The sequence below is a fragment of the Eriocheir sinensis genome, chromosome 32 (assembly GCF_024679095.1).
Source record: "Eriocheir sinensis breed Jianghai 21 chromosome 32, ASM2467909v1, whole genome shotgun sequence".
Classification (NCBI taxonomy): domain Eukaryota; kingdom Metazoa; phylum Arthropoda; class Malacostraca; order Decapoda; family Varunidae; genus Eriocheir; species Eriocheir sinensis.
In genome coordinates, this window is record NC_066540.1 from 8,770,288 (window position 1) to 8,791,057 (window position 20,770).

A 20,770-nucleotide genomic window follows, 5' to 3' on the forward strand; every position below is an offset into this window, starting at 1 on the left:
ACAAAGAAAAAGGGCTGCACGTTGAACTTAAGCCATGCATGAAGAATACAATGCAAAGAATATCAAACGTGGATCAATAAATATAAGGGAAAGAAACCTGAATAGTGTTTTTGCCGACACAATGACACACTATATAGGTATCAAAAAATAAATGACTGAAGGTTACAAGGCATTGATAAAAAGATAATATATTACAAATGAATGGATATTAGGAGAAACGCAGTGACGTGAAGGAAAAAAATTAATGAACAAGAAAGGGCGGAGTGAATGAAATGGAAACACAAAACACTTATGTAAGTATAATGAGTTAAAAAAAAAAAAGCAAGAATTAGATTGATGATTATACTGTGAAGGCAAACTGTCTGATAGAATGCTGAATTTTTCAGTGAGCTGAACACACACTGATACACTAAATAAGACGAGAACGAAAACAAGCTAAGCTGGCAATTAGTGTGAAGAAAGATGGCTGGCTTGTCAAGTACGAAACTACAAAAAAAATCTAAAGGAAAGCAGGAATAAGGTTGATAATTACAGGTGGTGAGAGATGCCTGACTTACCAAGAACTACAATAGAAGTTTACTGACTGAAAGTAAGGAATGAGATTTAGTGCTTATATCATTAAGGGAGATTACAAAATGATCAAGTACTAACTACATTAATAAATAAAAAATGTAATGTAATTCATGTAAAGAGATAATTCAGTTGATGATTCTACAGTGAAGGCATTGCTGATTTGCCAAGAGAAGCAAGAAACACACCTTGAACAGGCCAAGGGCGGTGACTTCCGTTGAGTTGGTTTTGGCACGGTTTTTCCAGACGCCTTCCTGCAGCCCGAGACGGAACCGTTCACTCACATACCTGCAACACACACAAACGTCTCGCCACCTCAGTTCGCCTGTCTGAAAAGCCCCTCGTGAAAGTTGCTGGGATTTTCATAGACTGATTTGTGATCGAACGGGAAAATCACCTTTGGAAAACCTGTTAACCCCTTGACTGCGAATTTCCTACAAGAAGACATCACCAAGCTACAGGAATGGAACAAAAAGTGGCTGCTACAATTCAATGAAGGAAAATGTAAAGTCATCCATCTTGGGAGGGGATATCCAGCATACCAATACCACATGGGAAACACTCCACTATCCACCACAGAGGCAGAGAAAGACCTGGGACTATATGTAACCAGGCTAACAGGGAAAGCCAAATCCCTGACAATCGCAGCGGACGGGTTAATCTTCTCTGTGGCCTTGGGATGTAGTCGTACAATGGGAGTCCGTTATATTTAAGACCAAGGGCCGGTTCAGGGTACAAGCGCAGCAACTTATCCTTTGTCTTTAGGAGCTTTCAAATGCCCAGTATGTAGAGAAGGATCTATACCAGATGGAGAACATTATAGGGCCGCAATATCTAACCCCACTTTGGGTCCCTAGAAGGCTAGAACCTGCGACGACACACACACACACACACACACACACACACACACACACACACACACTCAGTTGACCGCAATCTCAACAACAGCATTGCATACACGGTGATCACGTAACAAAACCTACCAAAGAAAAGAGTTACTTCTCTCCACAAAGATGATAATTTTATTTCCCTATAAAGTAAATGACAACAGATGTATAATGCCCCTGGAGAGCAGGCATAAAGACAGTATGGTTTTTACTATAGAAATCGAAACGTATTTTAGTCATATGGACTTGGACCTGTAACGATAAACACGTCTTCCTATACGTTAACATTGCTGAATCAAACGCAGGCACTGAGTATCCAACACGATGAGAAATAAGAGTAAGATTTTTTGAGAACATAGGGAGTCTACAGGAGCCCAATCAGACTATACAGAGAGCAGTTCCCGCATGTCAATCATTCTCTGTCTTCCCCATCCATAAAAAGTAACACTTGCACTCAAAACATGATTACTAAGCCTATTCCACCCACATGCTCTAATTATGATCCCTCAACCCAACCCTCAGCAACTTATGTCAAGGGGAACACACGGGGCAACAAGAGCCAAGCAGAGAAAATATCGGCGTCATCATGAAAAAGTAAATATTCATCCACGGCACCAACCCCATGGGGCCGACCACCACTGACCACGAGACAGCTCACGAACGCAATAGGGTTTATACAGACAAAAAATATGCTTCTAAAAACCTGCGGCCACTATTGCTCCCTATCCATGAAATGATCTACCTTTTATTGAACTCCAGTTATACGGGCACGTGGCACTTTACCCTGAAGCTGATCCTGCTAATCGTTGTCTCTGTAAGAGACAACCCTGAGTGGAGGAGGGCAAGGGGACGCCCAAGGAGTTCGCGACTTGAGCAAGTTGAGAGATACTGCCAAAAGGTACTCAGAAAGGGAAGGGAGCCTACATGGAGACTCGCCCGGCGGAACTTAGCGTCGTAGGGTGGGTGAGGCGACGCGCCCCCAGGCGTATGCCCCCATTATTTGACTAATTAATTATTGAAGATGTATATTGTATTTGCACTCACCACATGACTGCTGAGTTTGTTTCACTCATTCACTGCCTGCTGGGTTTGTGAACTTTGTGAACCAGTTCTTTCCACTGTCCATCGAAATAGATTCCTTTTCTTTATGTAACATTGTTTTCTGGTATATTTTGGTGTAAATATTATTATTATTATTATTATTATTATTATTATTATTATTATAATTATTATTATTATCCTCATCCTCCTCCTCATCATTATCATTGCTACTGTTACAGTTAACAGCCCTCTATTTATGATAATTAGATTTATCAAACCAATCATATCTACTAGTTTTTTTCATGAATGGTAAAATTTGCCGTTTATATTTGATACCTTTTATGGTGTTTACTTAATATCAAAATATCTATTAATAATGAAAACGATATAATTTTACTTAAAAGCAATATCAGCCACTGCAAACATTAGCGCTTTTGGTTTTGGCTTGATTCAGCACCTTGCACCTTCGAATATACCGAACTTTCGGATAGAACATCTTTTTTGGCTGACTGTATCACTGTTTGCATACCCAGGGTCTGGACCCTGAGCATACTCACCTCGTATCCTCGTTGATGGTCTCCATGTTAAGTATCACGTCGTAGTCAATGTCACATGGGGCGCAGTTAACGTGGAAGGGAGCCCAGTGGACGTTTTTGGAACCTCGAAGGCGCTTGGTGGTGACGTCGTCCCCGGGTGGCGTCTTGGCGATGAGGAATCGTACAAACTCCACGAAGGTGGGGTGGAGCGGGGACGTGGACGAGGAGGAGTTGGAGGGGGAGGAGGAGTTGGAGGAGGAGGAGACTGATCGAAACTGAGCGACGATGCGGCGCCGTAACCTGTGTGGTAGAGGTGGCGGGACGATCCAGTGTTAAGTTTCAACTGTCTGTCAATCTTGTTTCTAGATCAACGTTTAAGATTACGCGAGTGCATTCATGTAACATTACAGGCGTACAACGCTCAAAGAGAAGGGTATTAACGCATGTATCATGATACAGGCATATTAGTCATTTGTCAGAATTCATAACGAGTATTATCTAATTTCATTATAGTTCGTCATTGGTATTCACGCTGGAGATCATTGCGTTGTGAAGCTCGCTGCACTCACCCTAGGAACTCGGTGCCCCTCATCTTGTCGAGGTAGGCAGACACGAGGCGGACGAATGGATGCCTCACGATCATTATCTTTCCAAAGTCATTCATCATCGCTAAGGCTTCGGGGCTGAGGAAGAAGAGGAGGAGGAGGAGGAGGAGGAGTAGGAGGAGGAGGAGGAAAGGAAGGGAAGAGAAGAGGATCGAGATGATAGAGTATAAGATTAGGCGAGGTACATGATAGGTAGGAGGAGCATGAGTATGAGTATGAGGAGGAGGAAGAACGGGATGAAGATGAGAAGAGAGCAAGGAAAAAGAGTATAAGATTAGTAACAAAACACAATTTGCAGGGAATACGAACCGGGTCAAAATAATGTTCAAGATTACTTATAATAGCTTGAGGTGACCTGCTCTCCAGCCACCTCAGATACCCGTATTTCATCTCATTCAGGTACATAAAGTGACATCCGAATCTGCAAGTGTCTATACGTAAGGAATTTTGATGTGTTAATAACATGGGTAGCCTAATAGGCCAAATAGCCTAGCATTGCATTCAACAGTTAGCCTATTATTTAGTATTTCATGTTATTTCCATTATTATTAATCGTTATTTACATGCAGTAAATTATTAAGATACCCTTTATATGCACTTGCAGAGCCAGATGGCTTTTAATATACCTGAAATAATCTATCAATCAATGAATTTGAAAAACCATAGATCGTTCGAGCATGATGTGAATGTTATTTGATTCAAACTTGTCTTTTCGTGTGCTTGTATGTTAGATTATCGATGCGAATGACCGAGTTGTTTTTTTGTATACATAAACATTCAAATATATTATTGAAAAATAAGGTTGAATGTCCATCACAACATTTGATTTTCAAGTATTCACGAACTTCTAACAGAAAATGCGCAGGTACCACATCCATCAAAATTCCCGCTTTCTTGGTGGACAGATGAAATGAAACAGATTATATTACTGCTGCTGCTACTACTACTACTACTAGTACTAGTACTACTACTACTATAGTCTGTCTCATTTCTTCTGTCCACTTTGTGTACTGTTAGGAATTAGGTCAGTTAACCAGGGGATTAGACAAATTAACTATTTCCCTTATGGAACTAGTCTCGGGCCAAGAGTTCAAGTCAACTAAGAGTATCGTCTGAGCTCAAATAAGCCTTGGATGGTACTTACATACTTCGCTCATCGGCTCCCAGACCGAGACAGTATCACCGTATTCACTGCCTGAAGACTAAACACATTTACCATGAAAGGAATAACAATAGTTCAGTATTTCCTTTCATGAAATAATAAATAATTGCCCTTGCGGAATTAAAGAGCAAGGATAATTTAACCGATCGAAAGCCACGCTATCTGGGGAGGGAAATTCAAAATACCCCTTCAGACCCACGTGGTTGGCTTCCGGCCCACATCACCTGCTCTCAAGCTAACAACACCTCAGCGCTTTCGCGGCAGTGCTGATTTATACTTAGTCTCGAGGACAACAGGACTCCTCCAGAACTTACTTCAAGAGACCACTTCTTTTGAAACCCTTCGAAAGATAAGTGCCTCCTACAGTGTTTACAACTAGGTATTACTATCAGGCCTGTTAGGATTATCGTTGTAACGCTGGGAGGTGCTTGTAGGGGAAAGCCCGGCACCCCTGCTGTATTAGTGGTAAGTGGTTTGTGTCTTTTTGTGGAGTTGTCCTGGTGTGGTTCAAGTGTCTTGCGAGAAACACAACCGTTGGGTACGGTAAATTCACTATCACAACAGTACCTGAATGAGATGAACTATGGGTATTTGAAAGGCTATAAATCGTTCGAGTATGATCAGACTATACTGTTTGATATACAAGCTGTTTTTTCGTGTGCTTGTATGGTAGATTATAATTATCGATGCAAATCAGCATGTTTCTGGTTCATATAAGAGAGTTTGAGTTTTTTTTGTATACACAAACATTCAAATATATCACTGAAAATAAAAAAGTTGATCTTCACGCAATCACGAACTAACAATGTGCAGGTGCCACATCTACGTTCGCGAGTGGACAGACGGAATGAAACGGACTATATAACTTAATTCTTCTTCTTCTTCTACTTCTACTTCTTCTACTTCTACTACTACTTCTACTACTACTACTACTTTTTTTTTATAATTCTACTACACGGGCCTCCATCTATTAGAGTTGCGTTGTGAGCGGTATATTCTCTCATATCCTTTCACAAAGCAATTCACTGGCCCCACCCCGCCAATGACTGTGGCTGACAACCATCTTTATTTAATATTACAAACCTTACTAAACATATTACTTTTAAGCTAACAGAGCTTGTGGTTGATACGACTATCAACCACCGTCGCCTCAAAGTCCAGGTCGGCAATGCTACTACTGCTACTACTTCTACTACTACTACTTCTACTACTACTACTTCTACTACTTCTACTACTACTACTACTTCTACTACTACTACTTCTACTACTACTACTTCTACTACTACTACTTCTACTGCTACTACTAATACTGCTACTACAACAACTAATACTACTACCACGGCCCACAAATCTATATGTATGTGTATGTATATGTTTTATTTGTTTTGTTCCATAAAGTGTCTCCTGATTGTACATGCTTTTTAAAATATTTATGTCCTTACTGTGGGTGCATGCAGATCTTAAATACTAATAGTCTTACCTATTCAATTTGATATATCTCTTAATATTTGGGATATGATTTCTTGACTGATTGACTATTCCCGCCACCAATACCACCGCCACTATAAACTACACTACAAGCATTATGGAAGAGCGAATAGTCACCTGTCACGCTCGTACGGGGGTTTCAGGACGCGTTTGGCCGTGTTGTGCCAGTTTTGTGTTCTCTTCAGCAAGCTCGGGTCCTTCCTCTCCAGCAAGTACTGCGTCCAGGTGGTGGTGCCTACCTGAGGGAGCACGGAAACCCTAAAACGATGATGCTTCTGTCAAGACACCACTGGAGGGATGGAGAAGCAGGCCACCAACCTACAACATCCACACACTCGGTGATTTAAAGTATCAAATGGAGCAACTAAGAGAAAATTAAATTGTTTAGACTTTGAAACCACGACTGGCTCCTCAACGTGCCTGTATACCATATCTTCAATTGCCGTTATTATATTGCTACTGTTATTATTATTACAACAACAACAACTACTACTGCCACTACTACTACTACTACTACTACTACTATTACTACTATTGCTACTATTGCTACTATTGCTACTATCCCAACTTCTGCTTCTCTGGCCACTCGGTAACTGCTTCCACTGTCACAACCTACACTGGTGGTAATACTCTTATCTCACGTGCTAACTATATTATCACCAACATGATTCATCAACAATAACAACGATGATAACAGCAGTGCTCCTAACACAACAAAGTGACCTATTCTTCAGTCACGTGTCTGGTATGAAATTATGGGTCATGTTCTTAAATATTTCGGCGCCCAAGTTCATCTTTCGTAGGAGTTCTGAGCGTTTCCAGGGGTAGTTTTATGACCCTGGAGGTAACTGGACCCTTCTTCTGTACCATGAACACAAAACAACACCCAACAGAATCCGACTGATCTCCTTTTTGGCCACTGGAAATAGTTGATGTGTGAGGCGGAAGCGTCTGAGAATACTAACCTATAGAGAAACCAAATTTTCGAGTCCGTTTAGGCGTTGGTTCCCGCGGGTCCATTTCTCCCCTCTGCTCTGCCACACAGTCTCAACACCTATTTTTTTCCTCTCATATGTTACCTATAGCTTACATATGAGAGGAAGAGATAGGTGTTGGGACTGTGTGGCAGAGCAGTGGGGAGGAAAGGACCCGCGGGAGCGTACGCCAGACCGGCCTCGACATATTTGGACGACTATAAGTACCGTGAACCTTCTTTCCTATACGAACAGTAAAAGCTTGCGCGAATCAGTGTTTCAGTGGGGGAGGGAGGGACTTAACCTGCACGGGGCGGCTTTTCCTATGCCGGTGGTGATTCTTAAGCCCGTGAATCATAAAGATATACCATACTCGTGGACAAGTCGCTCTTATGCATCAGTCGACCTTCCCCCAAAGGCTACGATTCATTATGTTTGATTTAAGAATACATTTATCCCGTAAAAGAAGTACTGCCAAGTGGTAAAGTCAGCCACCTAAAATTTCCCTTAACCCCTTGGATGCGGATTTCCTACAAGAAGACATCACCAAGCTACAGGAGTGGAACAAAAAGTGGCTGCTCCAATTTAGTGAAGAAAAATGTGAGGTCATGCATCTTGGGAGGGGAAATCCAGCATACTAATACCACATGGGAAACACTCCACTACCCACTACAGAGGCACAGAAAGACCTGGGAGCATATGTTACTAGGCTACCAGTGAAGGCGAAATCCGTGCCAATCGCAGCGGACGGGTTAATTAAGCTTGAAAAAATCTACTCGGACACGATTACATATGCATATGTTCGGTGAGTCCCGAATCATGACCACCGATTAAAAACAGCACGTGGACTATTTTCTCCACCCGCTGATGTGGATGGAAATATAAATAATAATAATAATAATAATAATAATAATAATAATAATAATAATAATAATAATAATAAGAAGAAGAAGAAGAAGAAGAAGAAAAACAAGTAGAAGAAAGAATTAAAAAACTCAAAAAGGACGAAGAAAAGAAAACAACAACAACAACAACAACAACAACAACAACAACAACAATTCGACATCGCACCTCCCCCACATCACGCACCGTCAGCCTGATACTGTAGACTTCTGAAACACAGGTCATCTAGTCTTCCTGACCGCCCCACCCGCCCCTCACCTTGGCGTTGAAGCACATGACGAGGCGGTGGGAGGAGAGCCAGCGCAGGCGGTGTAGCGGGGCGCGCCTCACGGAGCCGTAGGAGCCAGTGGCCCCGAGCTGCTTACACACTGCCTGCACGCGCTGCCGCCGCTCCTGGTACACCTGGAGACACACTAATTATTATGCATGTTATGTGATGCTGCTGTTACTGTTGCCACGCTAGTAACACAACAGTAACAGCAACAACAACAACAATTATAACATGAACAACAACAACTATTACTGCTACTACTACCACTACAATTACTACTACTACTACTACTACTACTACTACATAATAATAATAATAATAATAATAATAATAATAATAATAATAATAATAGTATTGCTCCTGATACTACTACCACTACTAGCCTACTACTACTACTACTACTACTACTACTACTACTGCTACTGTTACTGTTACTATTACTATTACTATTACTGCTGCTACTACTACTACTACTACTACTTTTTTTCACATATTGCCTCCATCCGTTAGAGTTGCGTTGCGAGAGGTATATTCTCTCATAACACACTTCATTGAACTCCGCCCTGCCAGTGACTGTGACCGGCATCCAACGGTATTTAGTTAGTTTTGTAAACCGTGTTATAGATTCAATACTAAGGCTAATAAAGGCTCTGGTTGATACGGACTAGCACCCACCGTTCCCTCAAAGACCAGGTCGGCAATATGTGTGGTTATAGGTGCAGGTGACCAGGTTCCTCTCAGGCAGACCAAGGCTGACCTCAGGAGGGAAAAAGACAGCCTGCATCTCATCCAGGCGACCACACTGCTTCTTGGCGGCTGCTTTGTGTCTATACCACTGCTTCCGTGTTTCGGCGAGTCTTGCGTATATAGAAGCCCAGCGCTCTTGGTCTCATCCCTCCCGACGCTGTGAAGGCTGGAGGAGTGAAGGAACCCTGCCAGCTGGTAGACATTCTTTATTCTTTCTTCGTATTCTCTGTTTTCTCGTGTTTATCCCTCTTTGGGCTACATCGAGGGTCTGTTCTCGATGACAGTGGACCGTGGGATTAAAGATCCTTAAATCAAAGTAAGTGCACGAGTCCTAAACCCTATGGCGCTAGCATCTCTTGCATCGTGCGACGCGTTTGAAGTGCATCTGGTAAGGTGTTCGCCTCGCCGAGGAAGAAGCATGCATGGGTTCTACGTCTACGGCCACATCGTGGTAAACCTCTTTCAACGTCTGAGCTGTTACGTCTCTCACTTCATAATGTCTCACACAGACGAAGCCTCCTGTTTTGCACGTAAGGGCATGATTTTGGCTGAAGGGTGTGCCATATGTACTGTACACATGCTCGGGAGTCCATCCACTGGCCAGCCATGCCTCAGGGTGATGTGAATTCTTTCTTGTTTAAACTGAAGCCTTTTACCATGATAGGTACAGTGATAGTTAACCAGTCGAATGCGCCCACCGGAAATTGTTCCGGTGTACAACGTCCCCATTGTAAACGTCTTGCGCCCTAACTTCTCTCTCCTTGCGTGTCCACCCCTGCCAGAAGCGGAGCTCACGCGAGGCGTCATCACTTTGTCACCCTGTCCTTGCCTCTCGTCACCTGTACTCGCCTCCACCTGTTCATCTCCGACGCCTGCATTGTCCTGTCCTCCCAGCCCTACTTAAGGTTGCTCACAATTTTCCTCATCCTGGGGTTGAGGGCTCATGTTCTGACACTTTCCACCTCTCTTACAGTTCACACACGGGCGGTCCTGCAGTCCTACGCACGAGCATTGAACAGTTTTGATTACTAGACGAACAAACAAAAATAAAGGGACTTCTTGCATTTATGAGAGAGCATCTCAGTTGCTAATTAAGGTGGTCAGTAAAGCAATGGTAGCGGAGACCACACTTTGATTCATGCGTCTCAATATGTTAGTCATTCTCAATATTATTATTGACATACTCATTACTATTATCATTGTTCTGGCTGTCATTATTACTATTACTTACATTATTATTGATCCAAACATTATTATTAGTTTTATTCTTGTTATTGTTATTATTTGTTATTACTGCTATTATTTTTTATTAATAATACCATTACTAGTACTACTATTATTATTATAATAATTATTATTCCGGCCTGGGCAGCCCACCCAACTGTTCATCCTTCCTTTCGGAATGGTCGATAAATGGGTACCTGGAGAAACCTGGGGAAGGTAACCTGTGGTAACCCGGATGTCTCACTGACCCTGTGTCCCGCGGTACATGGTTCTCTCCCACCACAGGCTCAAAGGACAACGGGACGGGGATGAGCACCGCCGCCACGCGCAGCTATAGCGTATGCTCCCAACTTTACTTTGAAGGTAATTCTGTAATTTAAGGGCTGTTTCTTTTTCCACGACCATTGCTCTCTGCCGTCACTTGGCACTCTTATTTGCATACCTGACGCTACACATGTGAGTAGCAACAGTAGCAGTGTTGGCCATTATCAGGCGTCCCCTGAGTCCGGCAGTCATTGTGTGTTTTATGGCACTTGACCGTGGCCCTCACGCTGGGGTGGGAAGTCACTGGGTCGCTGGGCGAGGCCACGACTACTACTACTACTACTACTACTACTACTACTACTACTACTACAACAACTACTACTACTACTACTACTACTACTACTACAACAACAACAACAACAACAACAACAACAACAACAACAACAACTACTACTACTACTACTACTACTACTGCTACTACTACTACTACTACTACTACTACTACTACTACAACAACAACAACAACAACAACTACAACTACTACTACTACTACTACTACTACTACTACAACAACAACAACAACAACAACAACAACAACAACAACAACAACTACAACAACAACAACAACAACAACAACAACAACAACAACAACAACAACAACAACAACAACAACAACAACAACAACAACAATAATAATAATAATAATAATAATAATAATAATAATAATAATAATAATAATAATAATAATAATAATAATAATAATAACTAATAATAACTAATAATAACTAATAATAACTAATAATAATAATAATAATAATAATAATAATAATAATAATAATAATAATAATAATAACAATAATAATAAATAACAATAGTAATCATTCACAAACTTTGCTACGTCATCAGTCCCCCTCCTCCTTGGCCTAGTTCTCCCCTTTAATTCGCTACCTCACGCTCGTGCTCTCTTGTTACTTGCCATCATCTGTCGTCTCCATTTGACCAAACCATCATGAGGTGTTCCTGTAGTGACTTGCCTCATGCGGAAAGCCACTCAAACTCACACAGCCAGTGGGGCACCTCTGGCCGACTGGTTGAGGAGTGACTTTCCCATCTAGGCGGTCGCGGGTTCGATCCCCTTCGCCGGTAAAACCCTTTCCGCGGGTCTGAATTAATTTATCCTGTGTTTCATGGAGCAATGGAAAAGTGGAATTCAGGGCCATTACATTTCTTGTTATTGTGTTACTTTTTTATGTTGTTGTTGTTGTTGTTGTTGTTGTTATTTTTGTTGTTGTTGTTGTTTTTGTTGTTTTTGTTTTTGTTGTTTTTGTTGTTTTTGTTGTTGTTGTTGCTGCTGTTGTTGTTGTTGCTGTTGTTGTTGTTGTTGTTGTTGTTGTTGTTGTTGTTGTTGTTGTTGTTGTTGTTGTTGTTGTTGTTGTTGTTGTTGTTGTTGACCGAGATGAAAACTCTGACATGCTGTATCTAGATTTCAGTAAAGCGTTCGACAAAGTTCTCCATCACCGGCTATTACTAAAATTACAGGCTCACGGCATAGATGGGAAAGTTTTGAACTGGATCAGGGCGTGGCTTAGTGGTAGGAAGCAGAGAGTGCAAATCAATGGTAAAAAATCTGAATGGGGCAGTGTTACGAGTGGCGTCCCACAAGGGTCGGTGCTGGGTCCTCTGCTTTTTATTATTTACATCAATGACTTGGACACAGGAATTAGTAGTGATGTCAGTAAGTTCGCAGATGATACCAAGATAGGTAGAGTAATCCAATCAGACAGGGACGCTAACGTTCTCCAGGATGAGCTTGACAGACTATATGATTGGGCGGGGAAGTGGCAGATGGAATTCAATGTCGGGAAGTGTAGCATTCTGAGTGTAGGTAGGAATCACACAATTACTCCTTAAATGGCACTCCTCTAAGTAGGTCTGGGCGTGAGAGAGACTTAGGAGTCCTAGTGAGCGCTGACCTCCGTCCTAGGGCTCAATGCATTCAGGCTAAAAATCGGGCAAACAGAGTACTTGGTTTCATCTCAAGGAGCGTAAGCAATAGGAGCGCTGAAGTCATCCTCAAACTTTACTTAGCACTAGTTAGACCTCATCTCGATTATGCAGTTCAGCTCTGGTCCCCCTACTATAGAATGGATATCAAGATGTTAGAATCTGTACAAAGGAGGATGACAAAGATGATTCATGGGGTGAGAAACTTGCCTTATGAAGACAGGCTGAAGCAGTTAAATCTACACTCGCTAGAAAGGCGAAGGTTGCAAGGAGACTTGATCGAAGTCTATAAATGGATGTAGGGCTTTAATTAAGGGGATGTCAATAAGATTTTGATAGTAAAAGAGCCAGGTAGGACGCGTAGCAATGGTTTTAAGTTAGACAAATTCAGATTCAACAAAGACATAGGCAAGAATTTGTTCACCAATAGAGTGGTGGACGAATGGAACAGGCTTGGGGGCCATGTTGTGGGTGCCAGTACCGTAGATACATTCAAGAAGAGGTTAGATAAAGCCATGGATGGTGAGGTAAGGTGAGGTTGAGTGTACAGGAGCTACCTTGTATAGGCCAACCGGTCTCTTGCAGACTCCTTCCGTTCTTATGTTATTATGTTCTTACACATCCCCAGCGAAACTCACACGTGATATCATACCTTCTCTCTCTCACGCATAAAAGACTCGTCCACTTCATGACTTCGCGGAGTAGTGCGACCTGCTGTGGGCCCCTGCGGGGATGTGTCAGTGGGGCTAAAGCTCTCCGAGGAATAACTTGATTCAGTCTGTTGTTTTTGTATTTCCTTCCCCGTCCTGTGTCGCGATGTTGCTCCATTTGAAGTGTGGGACGAATCATTATCTAGATGTACCGGGACATTGAGAAGGCCTTCAGCTCGGGGTTGAGGGTTCAATAAGATGTATGTAGCCTTCGGGTTTGTCTTAAGCTCGTTGTACTTCGCCATCCACTGAAAGGAACAGCAGTCAGTTAGGAGCAGAAATAGTTTTACAGTAACGGCACGCGGGGCATCTGGGCCGGGCGGATCAATGCACTAGCTGAGATAATAAGTGAGACAATGATAAGGATGATAATAAGGTTAATAATAATAATAGTCAACTTGTATCTATCCATTATATTATTATTATTATTATTATTATTATTTTTATTACTTATTATTATTATTATTATTATTATTATTATTATTATTATTATTATTATTATTATTATTATTATTATTATTATTATTATTATTATTATCATTATCATTTTTATTATTATTATTATTATTATTACTATTATTATTATTATTATTGTTATTATCATAAGAGGCCAAGCAGGTAGAGGAAGGAGTGCGGACTCTATAAGACGCAAGTTCAGCAGGCTCCAAATACCTGAGACGTCGAGAAAGAGAAAATGAGTGACAGCGAGGAGAGGGGAGAGAAAGGAGAGATCATAGAAGATTACCGAAGTGGAAGGACAGAGGGGCAGGGTATCTTAAAATCACGACAAACAAATAAGAAAAAAAAGGGATAAGAACAATAAATAAAGCATGAGCAACAGTAAGTAGCGGGCTTTTTTTTCATTATTGTTTTTCTTTTTTTTTACGCCCTTGCACTATCTCCTCTGCTGTAAAAAAAAGTAAAAAATATAAATTACACTGTCGCAAGCATAACGAATGAATAAATAATTGCAGTCCTCGGATTTGTATTGAGCTGTCGTGCTTCGCCATCCACTGAAAGGAGCAACAGTCAGCCAGGAGCAGAAACAGATTTACAGTACAAAAAGAAAATGAATATAAATAAATAGATACAATACAATAAACACATCTAATGTAGGGCTTCCAAAGCGTTTCCATTCGTTTCTGTCCTCTAGTTTTCGATGTAATCATTTCGTAGACTTTTCGATTTTGCACACATCAGCTGAACAGCCTCCCCTTGGGTATTTGTATATCTTTTTGTGTGCTACCCTTTATGTCCATCTGTTATTCTGGGGATAGCCAAGAGAAGAGAGAGGTGAGTAGGAATAAACTTAAAATGAAGACTTATCAAACTGGCAGATGGTTTTAAGTACGTTGGGAGTCTAATCTCAATTAAAGAATGCAGTTTATGAAAGGGAAATAAAGAGCAAAATAGCAATAGCAAAATCTGCCTTTGGGAAAGTAAAGTTGTTAACGAACTTGAGCACGAGTATGAAGATAGGAACAAAGATGTCATTTTTTTTTTCAATGCTTTGTCTACCTAACCTAATCCATTTGAAAGTTTCCTGTCCACAATAATGAAAATCATAATGCTGGTAATAACAACAGCAGCAGTAACAGTAGCAGCAGCAGCAGCAGCAGCAGCAGCAAAAGAAGAAAAAGAGGAAGAAGAACAAGAAAAAGAAAAAGTAGAAGAAGAAGAAGAAGAAGAAGAAGAAGAAGAAGAAGAAGAAGAAGCAGAAGAGGAAGAAGACGAAGAAGACGAAGAAGAAAAAGAAGAAGAAAGAGGAAAAGAAGAAGAGGCAGAAGCAGAAGAAAAAGAAGAAAGAGAAGAAGAAGAAGAAGAAGAAGAAGAAGAAGAACAAGAACAAGAAGGAAAAGGAAAACGAAGAAAAAGAAGTAGGTGAAGTAGAAATAGAAGGAAATAAAAATAGAGGAGAAAAAAAAGAAGCAGAGAAAGAAGGCTGAATAAAAAACGAAGACGAACAACAACAACAACAACAACAACAGCAGCAACAACAACAACAACAACAATAACACACTCAAAACCACCACCACCACCACGACCACCACTACCACCATCAGCAAGACATGACCGGCCGAACATACCAGGGACACGGAGAGGAGCACGGCGGCCACATAGAGGAGGTACCGCATCCAGGATCGCATGTTGGTCAGCATCGCACAAGTGGCGGCGATGACTCGAGGACGGGCAGGGTGAGGCTCCATGTATCCAAACGCCGCCCTGGGGAGGAAGGGGAGGTTAGGAAGGAGGTAGGTAAGGACTTGGTGGGGAGTGTAATGGAAGAGGGGTGGGTGGGTTGAGAGAGAGAGAGAGAGAGAGAGAGAGAGAGAGAGAGAGAGAGAGAGAGAGAGAGAGAGAGAAAATCAGACCACACAGGCCCCATGATCCAGACTAGGTGATCTGTCCTTAAACCTAAGTGATTCTACACTAATCAGATGGCTCAAAAACTTTGCATTTCTACTTAAGTTAATATTAAGTTGAAGGAAGTGTCGGTCGAGTTTGTTTTCAAAGCAGTCAATCGTGTTACACTGGACCACTGACGGTGGGAACTTATTCCATTCTCACACTACAACGTTGAAGAAAAATTTGGTGCACTCTGAATTTACTTGTTTACATTTAAGTTTTGATCCATTATTTTTTGTTCGCAAAGTGTCATCGATCATAAACAATTCTGATTTGCCCACATTCGTAAAGGCATTCAGTATTTTAAAACATTCGATCATTTTTCCTCGGAGGCGACGTTTCTCAAGAGAGAACATATTAAGGGTTGAGAGCATCTCGTCGTAGGGTTTGTTGCGCAAGGAAGGGATCATTTTTGTTGCCGGACGTTGAACACCTAATTTAGCAATGTTCTTTGCATGGTGGGGAGACCAAAACTGTACAGCATATTCAAAGTGGAGTCTGACTAAATTATTGTAAAGTGGAAGTATTACTTCTTGATTTTTTAATAAAAAGTTTCTTTTAATGAAGCCCAACATTCTGTTCGCTTTACTTGCTGCATCGATGCATTGATGTGAGAATTTGAGGTTTGACGCGATTTTGACATCCAGGTCCTTAACGCACTGAACGCATTTCGTAATCGAACCTTTCATTTTTTGTTCCAACTTGAAGAACCTGGCACTTACTACATTAAAGGCATCTCCCATCTATCTGATCAAGCTGAATTTTATGAAAATTTTCTTGGAGGTTTTGTCTGTCTTCGTCAGTGAGAACCGAGTTACCAATCTTTGTGCAGTTTGCATATTAACTAATGAGATTACTGATTTCAACGTCCACATCGTTGATGTAAATAATGAAGAGCACTGAGCCAAGAACCGAGCCCTGAGTACGCGACTAGTGACCGGCGCCCACTCTGAGGTAAATCCATCGATCACCACTCTTTGTTGTCTGTTGCTCAACCCATTCGCGATCCACTGGTGTAATTGCCCGTCAGTACCTAGTTACCTTAATTCATTCAGTAATTTATGGTGTGAAACTTTATCAAACGCTTTCTGGAAATCAAGATAGACTACGTCCAGTGATTTGGTTATGTCATAAACTGAGAAGAGGTCGTTATAAAAAGTCAGTATAGGTTTGATAAGCCGGATCTATTGTTACGGAAGCCATGTTGTGAATCTTTAATTAATGAGTGGCTTTCAAGGTAACTCACAATTTTGTCTCTAATTATGCTCTCGAGTAGCTTACCTACAACTGAAGTTCGGCTAATGGGACTGTAATTACCCGGTATTCTTTTTATCTCATTTCTTGAAAATCGGTGTGACGTTAGTCTCAATCCGAAGGGACGACGCCTTGTCGCAAGAACATATTGAATACGGTTGTGAGAGAGAAGAGTAGTTCGCTCTTTGTTTCTTTAAGTAGAGTAGGATATACTTTGTCAGGTCCGGGGCTTTTATTTGTTTTAAAGGATCGGAGAGCATTTAGGACTTCATCGGTAATTATTACGAAGTTAGGCAATGCATGAGTGAGACTTACGTTAGTACTGTTGTCGTCGCTGGTGTTGGTGGTAGAAGTGGGAAGACTGCTATAAAATACCGAGGAAAAATAATTATTTAACAAGTTCGCAACGTGTTGGCTGTCAGTCACTACTTCACCGTCACTGTTAGTTAAGCGTCCAATACCACTTCTGATCGCCTTTCTGTTGTTAATATATCTGAAGAAGGATTTCGGGTTATTTTTACAGTTGGCTTCATTGTTTTCTTAATATTACGCTTTGCCTGACATACAATAAAAAAACAGTCAACACCTTGCTTCTTCTAATTCTTCCCGTGACTTCTGGCATCTAGCCAAAAATATCTCCTCCAATTTCACTTCTTCCTCTTTCCCTCCTCTCCTTAACCCTGACGGCAGCACTGCCGTCTCATCTCTCTCTAAGGCTGAACTCTTCGCTCAAACTTTCTGTAAGAACTCCAACTTGGACGATTCTGGGCATATTCCTCCTACTCATCCCCCCTCTGACTCCTTTATGCCTGTTATTAAGATTCTTCCAAATGATGTTTTCTATGCCCTCTCTGGCCTCAACTCTCAGAAGGCTTATGGACCTGATGGAGTGCCTCCTATTGTCCTTAAAAACTGTGCTTCTGTGCTGACACCCTGCCTGGTCAAACTCTTTCGTCTCTGCCTATCAACATCTATCTTTCCTTCCTGCTGGAGGTATGCCTTTGTACAGCCTGTGCCTAAGAAAGGTGACCGCTCCAATCCCTCAAACTACCGCCCAATAGCTTTACCTTCATGTCTATCTAAAGCTTTTGAATCAATCCTTAAACGGAAGATTCAAAAGCACCTTTCCACTTCTAACCTTCTATCTGATCGCCAGTATGGATTCCGCAAGGGGCGTTCTACTGGCGATCTTCTTGCTCTCTTAACTGACTCTTGGTCATCCTCTCTTAGTAGTTTCGGTGAAACTTTCTCTGTTGCGCTAGACATATCGAAAGCCTTCGATAGAGTCTGGCACCAGTCTTCGCTTTCTAGACTGCCCTCTTTCGGATTCTATCCCTCTCTCTGTTCCTTTATCCCCAGTTTCCTTTCCGGCCGTTCTATCTCTGCGGTGGTAGACGGTCACTGCTCTTCCCCTAAACCTATCAACAGTGGCGTTCCACAGGGCTCTGTCCTATCACCCACTCTCTTCCTGTTATTCATCAATGATCTTCTTTCCATAACAAACTGTCCTGTCCACTCGTACGCCGACGACTCCACTCTGCATTATTCAACTTCTTTCAATAGAAGACCATCACAACAGGAAGTACACGACTCCAGACTGGAGGCTGCAGAACGCTTAACCTCAGACCTTACTATCATTTCCGATTGGGGCAGAAGGAACCTTGTGTCCTTCAATGCCTCAAAAACTCAATTTCTCCATCTATCAACTCGACACAATCTTCCAAACACCTATACCTTGTTCTTCGACAACACTCAGCTGTCACCTTCTTCAACACTAAACATCCTCGGTCTATCCTTAACTCAAAATCTCAACTGGAAACTTCATATCTCCTCTCTCGCTAAATCAGCTTCCTCGAGGTTGGGCGTTCTGTATCGTCTCCGCCAGTTCTTCTCCCCCGCGCAGTTGCTATCCATATACAGGGGCCTTGTCCGCCCTCGTATGGAGTATGCATCTCACGTGTGGGGGGGCTCCATCCACACAGCTCTTCTGGACATAGTGGAGGCTAAGGCTCTTCGTCTCATCAGCTCTCCTCCTCCTACTGATAGTCTTCTACCTCTTAAATTCCGCCGCGAAGTTGCCTCTCTTTCTATCTTCTATCGATACTTCCACGCTGACTGCTCTTCTGAACTTGCTAACTGCATGCCTCCCCCCCTCCCGCGGCCCCGCTGCACACGACTTTCTACCCATGCTCATCCCTATACTGTCCAAACCCCTTATGCAAGAGTTAACCAGCATCTTCACTCTTTCATCCCTCACGCTGGTAAACTCTGAAACAATCTGGATCAGGACGCTAGTATTCTCCAGGATGAACTCAACAGATTGTATGACTGGGCGGATAAATGGCAGATGGAGTTCAATGTAGGGAAGTGCAGTATTCTGAGTGTAGGTAGAAACAACCCCTCACATAACTATTGCTTAAATGACACTCTCATAAGCAGGTCTGGGTGCGAGAGGGATTTAGGGGTCTTAGTGAGCTCTGATCTCCGTCCAAGGGCACAATGCATTCAAGCTAGATATCGAGCTAATAGGGTACTGGGATTTATTTCAAGGAGCGTAAGCAACAGAAGCCCCGAAGTCTTCCTCAAACTATATTTAGCATTAGTTAGACCTCATCTTGACTATGCGGTTCAGTTCTGGTCACCTTACTATAGAATGGATATCAAAATGTTAGAATCGGTGCAGAGGAGGATGATTAAGATGATTCAGGGGTTGAGAAACTTGCCATACGAGGAAAGACTCAAACAGTTAAATTTGCATTCTCTAGAAAGGCGAAGGGTGCGTGGAGACATGATCGAGGTTTATAAATGGATGAAGGGCTTTAATAAGGGAGACATTCATAAGGTTTTGTTGGTAAGAGAACCGGGTAGGACACGAAGTAGTGGGTTTAAACTGGATAAATTCAGATTCAACAGGGACATAGGCAAAAATTGGTTTACTAACAGGGTGGTGGATGAGTGGAATAGGCTTAGCAGTCATGTGGTGAGTGCCAATACAATTGTCACATTCAAAAATAGACTAGATAAATTCATGGACAGCGATATTAGGTGGGGTTAGATACACGGGAGCTTAGGGTCAAAGAAGCTGCCTTGTACAGGCCTACCGGCCTCTTGTAGACTCCTGCGTTCTTATGTTCTTATGTAATCTTCCTTCATCTGTATTTCCTCCTGCCTACGACTTAAACTCTTGCAAGAGGAGGGTATCAGGACACCTCTCCTTCCGAATTTGACCTTGCTTTTGGCCACCTCTTCAGATTCTTTTATGGGAGCAGTGATTAGCCCTTGTGCCCTTGAGCTGCCTCCTTTGTTGTAAAAAAAAAAAAAGTCTCTTTACTTGCCGCCTGCCGCGCCTGGCTCCATGATAAAGTCTAATGTTTTCGGGTGTGCTTTGCTCTTTTTTTAGCCTGTAAGACAATTTTCTCTCCTTAACCGAATGTTTAATTTCGCTATTAAACCAAGGTGGACTTTTATTAGGGTTACTTCGCTTCTCGCACATGTGACAAATGTGTTCTGCTGAGTGAGTAAATGATTTGAGAGTCAGTAAATGATCAGAGTGAGTGAGTGAGTGAGTGAATGATTGAGTGTGTGTGTGTGTGTGTGTGTGTGTGTGTGTGTGTGTGTGTGTTCCGACAACCTCAGCCTGAGAAAACATCCGACCACATAGGCAATACACTGATAGATTTAATCAGTTCTGACTGATTTCGGGTTTTAACTGCAATATATATAT

At 42.0% G+C, this 20,770-nt stretch overlaps 1 protein-coding gene across 1 annotated transcript in view; it reads right to left on the bottom strand.

Moving 5' to 3' along the window:
• Positions 1 to 683: 683 nt before the first annotated feature.
• The window catches only part of LOC127006110 (carbohydrate sulfotransferase 10-like), an 84,043-nt gene continuing 63,956 nt past the window's right edge, over positions 684 to 20,770 (bottom strand). The window contains exons 3-9 of the mRNA XM_050875618.1: positions 15,474 to 15,609; positions 13,329 to 13,634; positions 8,425 to 8,568; positions 6,407 to 6,528; positions 3,604 to 3,717; positions 3,056 to 3,334; positions 684 to 858 (exon numbers count right to left, since the gene is read on the bottom strand). Coding sequence (XP_050731575.1) covers positions 699 to 858; positions 3,056 to 3,334; positions 3,604 to 3,717; positions 6,407 to 6,528; positions 8,425 to 8,568; positions 13,329 to 13,634; positions 15,474 to 15,593 — 1,245 coding nt within the window. The 5' untranslated portion in view covers positions 15,594 to 15,609 and the 3' untranslated portion in view covers positions 684 to 698. The remainder of the gene's footprint in view (positions 859 to 3,055; positions 3,335 to 3,603; positions 3,718 to 6,406; positions 6,529 to 8,424; positions 8,569 to 13,328; positions 13,635 to 15,473; positions 15,610 to 20,770) is intronic.